Source organism: Propithecus coquereli, unplaced genomic scaffold, assembly GCF_000956105.1.
Source record: "Propithecus coquereli isolate 6110/MARCELLA unplaced genomic scaffold, Pcoq_1.0 Scaffold197, whole genome shotgun sequence".
Taxonomy (NCBI): Eukaryota; Metazoa; Chordata; class Mammalia; order Primates; family Indriidae; genus Propithecus; species Propithecus coquereli.
Genome location: NW_012144633.1, coordinates 467,148 through 476,999, shown reverse-complemented (window position 1 = coordinate 476,999; position 9,852 = coordinate 467,148). Strand labels below are relative to the sequence as shown.

Genomic DNA, 9,852 nt, shown 5'->3' with positions numbered 1-9,852 from the left:
CATTTATTGAATAAGGATTCTTTTCCCCAGTGTATGTTTTGTCTGCTTTGTCAAAGATTAGATGGCTATATGAGGATGGTTTTATATCTGGGTTCTCGGTTCTATTCCATTGGTCTATGTCCCTGTTCTTGTGCCAGTACCATGCAAAGAGACTCCTGGAATTGATAAATGAATTCAGTAAAGTTCAGGATACAAAATCAATACATACAAATCAGAGGCATTCACATATGCCAATAACTGTCAAACTGAGAACCAAATCAAAGACTCAATACCCTTCACAATAGCAACAAAGAAAATAAAGTATCTAGGAATATATTTTAACTAAGGAGGGAAAAGACCTCTACAGGGTGAACTATGAAACACTGAGGAAGGAGATAGCAGAGGACATAAACAGGTGGAAAACCATACCATACTCATGGGTCGGCAAAATCAACATTGTTAAAATGTCTATACTACCCAAAGTGATCTACAGATTCAATTCAATCCCTATTAAAATACCAATATCATTTTTCACATATAGAAAAAATAATTTTACTCTTCATATGGAACCAGAGAAGACACCATATAGCAAAAGCAATCCTAGGCAAAAAGAACAAAATGGGAGGCATCAATTTACCAGACTTCAAACTATACTACAAGGCTATAGTAACTAAACATACTTCTTTTTTTTTTTTATTTCAGCATATTATAGGGGTACAGATGTTTAGGTTACATACGTTGTCCTTGCTCCCCCCTCCCCCACTAAGTCCTAGTTTCAAATATGTCCATCCTTCAGGTGGTGCGCATTGCACTCTTTGTGTATAAACATACTTCTTGTTGATAATGAACAATAAGCTATTTTCAAATTTTGAGCACTTACTATGGCCAAGTACTTAACATACTTGACAAAATACAAATATTATGAGACTGATACTAAGAACTCTATTTTACAAAATGAAGAAATTGAGGCTTCAGGTGGTTTGGTACCAGGGTTACTCAACCTCCAAAGGGCAGAGCTGAAATGTTGTTCTTGGTCCAGTTATGGCAAAGGCAATGCTCTTAACAACTCTTTTGTGGCCCTGAATTCCTGCCTCTACAGAGAGCCACTGATATAGTACTTGGCTCCTCTGAAGAAAATGAAGGACAGTGAACACAAAGTAGATAGAGATAAGTGTGGGTCAAATGGATTGAGAAGGGAACAGGGGTGGGGGGTCGATGATGGGACCTTGCTTTATGGGTACAATGTGTGTTGCTTCAGTGATGTATGAATGTATGTACCAAGGCCTTGACTTAACCACAGTGCAATATATGAATGTAACAAAATTGCACTCATACCCCGGAATATGTAAAAATAAAAAATAGATGGAAAAAATGAAATCAAATAAATAAAACAAATGGATTGAGAAATCCAGTCTTCATTTCCGTGTATCATTATATAACTTTATAGACTATATCTCCGCTGGCTCTGTACATGGCTCCTTACCTATTCAGCTGAATAAATAAGTACAAGTAGGTCCTCTTTAATTAACCTGATGGGGCGTCTACATTGGTGATCGAATTTGAGTATCATTTAAATGGAGACCCATTGTTGCAGTAGGAGCAGGAGATGCAACAAGGGAAGCACTGAACTAGGACTTCAGTTCTAAAGCTGGCCCTGGCATGAACTAACAATACGGCCCTTTTAAGTTATTATCTCTGGACCATGTTTTCTCATCTGATAAATGTCAGATTATATCAGTGGATTTTTATTTTTTCACAACCTAATATCCTCTTTAGTACACCACATTTGAAAGTGTATCTATCAAAGAAAAAGACTATGCCTTTTAAAAATAAATTGATGTTTTAGTTACTTGCCAGCCAAAAAAAAAAAAAAATAGAAACTATATGTTATAGTTAATCTACTTGTCCTAATTTTGCTCTTCATTAGGCTTTCTGAATTATTAGGAATAGAACGTGAGACCCCTATTCTATTCCCGAGGATCCCTAGTGGTTCAGGTTTTCTATGATGGGATCCACTGTGCTAGATGCTCACTAAATGTTTTCCAAAGTATAAGATGCTGTGAGTGTACTGAGAGAGATGTCGTTTTAGGTTCAAGATTGTATTTCTTTGTTTGCCTGTTTGCTTGATCCTATTATCAAACCCCGGCTTAATACCTCTTTCGTCCTTGTCTTTTCTATTAGTTTCATTGTCTACCCTGATGTTCTCCTTCTTCTGTCAAGGTAGACAACGTAGTTACTAATAACTTTGCCTGGAATGTATCATATGTTTAAAATCTTCTATATATTATAAATATCCTAATTCAAGTCTGAACATAATTACAACACAAATACCAAAGTAACAATATATTCACAAGGTCAGTCTTAAACATAGGGAAAGAAGGTTACTATGGCATAAGAAGAAAAAGAGCCCAGACTTGAGCCCTTTCCTGGGTGACTTTGGAATTAATTGGGAAAATACTTTTCAACCTAGAGCATATTATTCAAATATTAGTGGTTGTTTTGGGGGGTTGTGTGTGTGTGTGTGTGTTTGGTTGTGGTAGTATTGGCTGTTTTTACTGTATAAGAAAATGATTCAAATGCCAGCTCTGCCACTTGCTGACCATATGACCTTAGAGAAATTATAACCTTTCCAATCCTCCATCTGAAAACTCTGGAGAATGAAAGTGTCTACTTTACAAAGTTGTTGAGATGGACTGAATAAGATACATACATAAAGCATTTAGCAATAGAAATATCTCAATAAATCTTTATTATTTTATCATTATTATTACTTATGTGATTTAAGGAGTGTCATGAAGGGTCCTCATTGCAAAATATTTTCCTACCAACCTGATATAGTCCTTAAAATGCCATCATTACATGTTAATTCCTTTGTGGTAAGGCTTTTTTGCCCCAATAAACCATGTTATAAATTAAGAGGAAATTATTCAATTAGCAAAAACTGAGTAGGTACTGTGTGCCAGAATTTCTCCACAATAGTGGTTTCTTTTTGAAGGAGCTTATTAGGTGCTTTTCTCCTTGGTTGCTAGCTAATAGCAAAACACTGAGAGAGATCTGGATTTTGTTGAAAGGGTTATGTTAACTAGGACAAGTCTGAATGAGTGACTTCCCTTGGGGCTCTGGACAACCCGGCAACACCACAGCAGCATTGTGTATCCAGGGGTGAGAGTTTACTCAAAGAAGTGTGCAGGGAGTTAGCTGTTCTCCCAGCAAAACAGGTCCCAGGGTAGGATTGTCATAAGAGATTTGGAAATAATAGAGACAGAGACAAAGTGCAGTTTAAAGTGATGGGGGAGTTAGGGGTCCTCCAGCATTCCCGTGAACCAGAAGGCCCTGAATGAAATCCCACATCAGTATTTATTGTTACATCAAGCAGTTGTCCTTGGTCAAAGAATTATGTGTACAGATCATTTGTTAAGGTTTCAAGGCTCCCCAAAGGTTTCAAGGGACCCTTACCTAATGCTGTCTACAAGAATAGACAGTTACAAAATTTTTCTAAGATAAACATTTTAAGCCCTAAGTTAAGAATAGACCTAGCTGAGCATACAAATTAAAGATAAAAATGTATAAAGCTGGAACACTGAGTTTGTATACTATTCTAACCTATTTCTCTAAATACAGAGATATGTGATCAGGAGTAACGCAGGAATAACCTTGAAGTTTAAGATAATTCCAGCTACATGTTATCTGCTGGGCTGGCATTTTGATCAACTTCTTAGCTTTGGGCCCAATGCTGAGCTCTGCCTTGCACAAGCTCCAGGCGATGGCTTGCAGGCTTCAAAGTCGCATCTCTTTGCAGATGCTTCTGATAATGGCCCCCTTGTTGCTAAGCAGCTTCCAGTCTGTGAACTAACACACCCACAGATTCCTTCAAGGCAAAGCCCTGCAAAACTCCTGAAACTTTTCATGTCTCTTAATCTTATATTCCAACAGAAGTGGAGGAAGAGGGGTGTAGGGAAGGGAGGAACACCTAAGGCAACAAAACTCTGCTTCCTTCATAATTTTGCCCTGAGATATCCTGGATTTCCTTAGAGAGACTCACTTACACATGGAGAAGGTACCTGCTGTGTGTTGTAGATGACCTTGTTTACTACATTTTAATATAACAAAATCAGCAAAGAACCAGTATTCTGGGCCTTCCGTCATGACATAGAAACTGCCAAGTTATTCAGACATAGACAAAAGAAAGAACATCTTTAGGCAAGAAGATAAAATCCCAGCCCCACAGCATTTCACAATAAAGCTTTGTTCTTTTTTTTATTTTAAGGTCAGTATGTATCGAATGAGGAACCCACCTGGGACATCATGGTCCGTCAGAGCTACCCCCAGAGGGCGAAGCACTATGAGTTCTATAAAACGGTGATGCCACCAGCGGAGCAGGAGGCTTCAAGAGTTATCACTAGTCAAGGCACCGTTGTCAAATATATGTTGGATGGATCCACACAGGTAAAAGAATATTTTAGATAATTTACTATTTCCTACTGCCAAGTAAAAGACAATTAGGCTATGGGTAAGGAATGGTACTATAGCAGTAAAGAGGAACAACTCACTTGAAAAAGGAATGACAAATGAAGAATAGTATAATTCAAAATGAAAAATGAATAGTATAGTTAGAGAAAAAAACACTGTCTATGAAAAACAGGATACAAATAAACTTGTCATTTCTATGCATGGTCTAAGATTGCAGACTGAAAACAGTGTCTTCCTCCTCTCTCTCTCAAGGTATTTTAAAATATAGAAAAAATCATTAAATAATAAATTCATAATAGTACAGGAAGGTAACAAAATATATCATCAATAATACATTATAAGATTTGGAGAATTCCTAAAAAAATGCACATCAGATGGGATCAGACTGATGAAAAAAAAGAGCAAGGTTTAAAACATATACAAGAGAAAAACCTGCAGCAAAATTAAAAATCAAAATGGGAGTTCTAACACAGACATTTTACACAGGAGCTCTGAGCTCAGAAATTCAGAATGATGGTAATTCCCTAGGTAACTAACTACTCCCTGGGGATGGGAACTGGAAACCATAAAAAACCAGAAGCCATATGCCCTGCTCCACCCCTCCCAATGATTGCAGAAGAGGAGCTCCCATAACCAGACACTGCACCACTAAGAAGTAAAAAGGGATTCTCAGTGAGAAATAGGACCATGCACCTAAGAATCATCAACCTTGGAGGGAAGCCAATCCATGAAAGTAAAGAACACAATTCAATATATTAAAGAAATAGCACCCAAAAATAAAAATAAATACCTAAAAAATTTTAATAGTGAGTAAAAGTAATATAGGCAGAGACTTGAGAGGTTAATGGTCCATAAAATAAAATTTTTTAAAAGTTTCTAAAGAAAAAAATCACAAGTTCTTAGAAGCTAAAAATAATTATGAGAAATCAAGGGGTGGGAGAGGGTGGATTATGAGTGAGAGAAAAATTGAAACATGGAAAAGGGATCCATATTATAGAATTTCCAGAAGAAGAACATAGTAAGAATGAAAGGGGTAAATAATCAAAGATATAACATAAGAAATTTTCCCAGAATTTAAAAAAAAACTCGGATTAAAAGATTAAACAGGGCAACCAAGTGCCAATCAAGACTAATACCAAGTGTCTTTAAAATATCATCTCAGTATGTCTTCATGCAATTTTAGGACTGTCTAGATAAACAATCCCAAAAGCTTCCTGAAGGAAACCAGTTACTTATAAAAGAATAAGAACCAGATGGACATTTGACTTCTCATTAGCAAACCGATGGTGGTCCTTGTCATGTTGACTGGGAGTGTGTAAATACTAGTACAGGAGAGCTGTATCTGTAGTACCGAGAGACCCTGTACACATTAGGTAGATATTAATAGAAACTACACATTTCAATATATGATAAGATTTTAAATGTAATCATTAGAAAAATTGAAATAGAGTATGTAATTTCCCGATTGCCTAGGGGAAGGGTAAAGAATGGGAAAAAATAAAATTCAAATCAATCTAAGAAGAGACAGGAAATGAAAAGAAACAAAACAGAAGATAAATAGAAAATATAAAATAACATTATTGTGCTGGTTATGAAGCTATCGTCTCTGAGCTCCAAATCTACCCTTCTATAAACTGCTCTGTGATGCTAAGTCTGGAGGTCTGCAGACAGCATTTCTTCTTTGGATTATTTTGAAGCTATTCCAGTTTGACACACAGTGTTTGCTGTTAACCAGCCTCCTCCTTGCTCCTGGGAATGCTGGAAACTTTTGTTTTTCCTTCAGATTCTCTTTGCAGATGGTGCTGTGAGCAGTAGTCCCGATTCAGGTCTTATATATCCTCCTCCTGAAATGACAACAAGCCCTCATAATGGAGATTTGATGGACTCAATTTCTCAGCAAAAAGCAGAAATAGCACTGTCTGAAACTGCCATCACAAAGAAAGGTAACAATTGAAGCCTCTAGAATTATAATGGATTTAATAAAGTCTTTGGGTGCTTAATAAGTGTTCAATATCATTATGATTATACCTCTTACCTTTTCTATGAATATATTCAGATATATTCATATATATATATACGTATAAATGAATTTTCATTGCAGTCACAGAATTACATGCTATTTCATAAATTGCTTTTTTTCTCTTAGTAATAGATAATGAACATTTTCCTGTGTCATATATTCCTACACAACTTTAGCTATAGTATCTGGACTGTTATTTTAGGGCTGGTTGAGCAGATCGATGAAGTCAATATTCCAAACAGGCATCTCTATGATTCTCTTGATCTTTTCCTCATAGTTGCAAGAGGCATGAGGTCCTTATACAGTAACTTCCAAAGCAGAAAGGAAAGAGGGCAAACACAACAGCTTTCTTCAAGTGTCTCTTTTTATCAAGGAGGAAAATATTTCCAGATCCCTTATCCCCCAGCAGACCTCATATGTCATTGATTAGAACTCGCAGGTGATCAAGGCTGGGAAAACAGCCTATTTGACATTTTTGACCTCTTTCTCAGGAGAAGAGCACTACTATTAGAGGAAAAAGAAGGTGGATAACAGTTGGGTAAGCAATGAACAGTGTGTGTCATGATCTAAATTACAAGATCACTGTCCTGAGAGGTATTTCTGATTTACACCCCTACCACTAGCACAGTTTGAAAATGTCTACTTCCTCATACCCTCACCAATGCTTTTTATCATTCTTTTAATCTTATTCAATTAGGTAGATAATTAATATATCTTATTATTATGCTAATTTGCATTTCTTTGATTACTGGTGAAGTTAAACATTTAAAGATGTTTACTGGGTTTTCTTTCCTTTTGTGGATTTTCTATGCAAATCTTTTCTTAGTTTACTATTGTATGCTTATCATTATCATATTAATTTTCAAGAGATCTTCATATATAAGAGATGTGTATTTGTGTATCAGGAACCATCCTGAATATTTTAAATATTAAATCCGCTAATTCTCTGTGAGGTACATATTTTAATAATCTCCAACTTACAGATTAAGAAAATGAGACACAGAGAGGTTAAGTAACTTCCTTGAGGTCTCTCAGCTAGCAAGTAGTAGAGCTGGGATTTGAGCTTGAGCACCCTAAATTATACTACTTCTAATGCCTTACAAATTTTTCTCAATTTCTCATATGCCTTTAATGATCCAAAACCAAGATTTAATCATTTTTTGTCAATTTCACACATCTTTCCACAGTATCTAGTAATTTCGTATGGAGACAAACTGAATTCCTTTTTTGCTTACTCAAAATTTAATAAAACAGATTTTCCTTCAGGAGTAGCAGAGGTTCCTTGTTGGAGAAGTAAATGAAAGTACCCCTATAGCTTTCCAAAACTTCTTGGCTCAAAGATCCCCTCTTTTGTTGATACAAGAGGACTTAATATGAGACTAGTCTGTGTAGCCACTTCTCGAAGAGCTTCTAGCAGGGTGTGTCCCAGACTTCTTCACATCCCTTCCTTCCAAGATAAAACACTCGTTTTAAAAAAATTAATAGATTATTTTTAGAGAAATTTTAGGCTTACATAAAAATTGAGTTCCCATATACTACATCTATTCCCCACTCACAATTTCCCCTATTATTAACGTCTTACTTTACTGTGGTACATTTGTTACAATTGATGAACCAATCATGATATATTATTATTAACTAAAGTCCGTAGTTATACATAGAGTGTACAACTCTTGGTTTGTACATCCTATGGGTTTTAACAAATGCACAATATCATGAATCTACAGTACCTTATGTATCATACAGAATAAGTTCACCACCCTAGAAATGCCTGTACTTTATCTATTCACCCTTCTCCTCTGCCTCATCCTGAACCACACATACCCTCCCCTCCCCAAATTCCTGGCAACCACTGACCTTTTTACTGTCTCTACAGTTCTGCCCTTCCTGGAATGTCATATAGTTAGAATTATACGGTACATAGCATTTTTTTTTTTTTTTTTTGACACAGAGTCTCACTCTGTTGCCCTGGCTAGAGTGAGTGCCATGGCGTTAGCCTAGCTCACAGCAACCTCAAACTCCTGGGCTCAAGCCATCCTCCTGCCTCAGCCTCCCGAGTAGCTGGGACTACAGGCATGTGCCACCATGCCCAGCTAATTTTTTCTATATATTTTTAGTTGTCAAGATAATTTCTTTCTATTTTCTTCTTTTAGTAGAGACGGGGGTCTCACTTTTGCTCAGGCTGGTCTCGAACTCCTGAGCTCAAACAATCCTTCCGCCTCGGCCTCCCAGAGTGCTAGGATTACAGGCGTGAGCCACCGCGCCTGGCCAGTACGTAGTATTTTTAGACCAGCTTCTTTCAGTTAGTAATATACATTTAAGATTCCTTCGTATCTTTTCATGGCTTAATAGCTCATTTCTTTTTATCACAGAATAATATTCCATTCCTGGAATGAAATTTCATAAATAATATTTCATCAAAAAAAATTTTAAACTTGTAACACCATAAAGCAGCTCTTCTTACTGAGATTCAGCCATTTTTCTTGAATTGTTCCTCAGATTGTTGCAATTCTTTGGTTAATCTCCAAAATTCTGAGAGAATTGATTTTGGTAATTTTTTTCAATGTTCTCAGTGTTTTTATAGAGGAGTGTATTTTCTCTGGTTCTTATTTGCTATTCCAGAAGTGCTTCTCCCATCTTACAAGGAATATTTAGTATTTTTCAATTTTAAATATTATCTAATTTTCATTATAACTTTTTCTTTGACCTTTCAGTTATTTAAACTTGTTCCTAGATTTCCAAACCTATGAAGTATTTCTAGTTTGTGTTTATAATTGATTTTTAACTAATTGTTCAAAAAATTTTTGAAACATGGTTTATAGCCTCATATATGGTCAAGTTTTTTAAAAGCTCTGTACTTGAAAAGAGCACATATCTTGTGTTATTTGGTAGAGTCGTCTTAAATTTATTCAATGAAACTCGTTAATCATGTTGTTCAGATCTCTGTCCCAGGTCAGCGAACTTTTCTATAAAGGGTAACATAGTAAATATTTTAGACTCTGCTGGGCCATATGGTCTCTACCACAACTGCTCAACTCTGCCATTGGAGCATAAAAGTAGCCAAGATCAATGTATAATTAAGCCTAGCTCTGTTGTATTTCAATAAAACTTTATGTACACTAAAATTTGAACTTCATATAATTTTTATGTATCGCAAAATATTATTCTTTTAATTTTTTTAGCTTTTTAGAAATGTAAAAAGAATTATTACTTCACAGACTGTACAAAATAGATAGCAAGCCTTATTTGACAAATAGGCCAAAGTTTGCCAATCCCTATTCTATATCCTTACAGATTTGTTTAATTTACTGTATCAATTTACGCAGTAGAAGTATGTTTAGATTTCCCAAAAGAATAGAATAGTCTCTTCAGTGCTGTTCCTT

General features: G+C 35.9%; 1 protein-coding gene across 1 annotated transcript in view; it reads left to right on the top strand.

The window, feature by feature from the left end:
* Positions 1 to 9,852, top strand: part of SPAG17 (sperm associated antigen 17) — a 281,081-nt gene that overhangs the window by 205,103 nt on the left and 66,126 nt on the right. The window contains exons 23-24 of the mRNA XM_012643425.1: positions 4,247 to 4,425; positions 6,233 to 6,392. Coding sequence (XP_012498879.1) covers positions 4,247 to 4,425; positions 6,233 to 6,392 — 339 coding nt within the window. The remainder of the gene's footprint in view (positions 1 to 4,246; positions 4,426 to 6,232; positions 6,393 to 9,852) is intronic.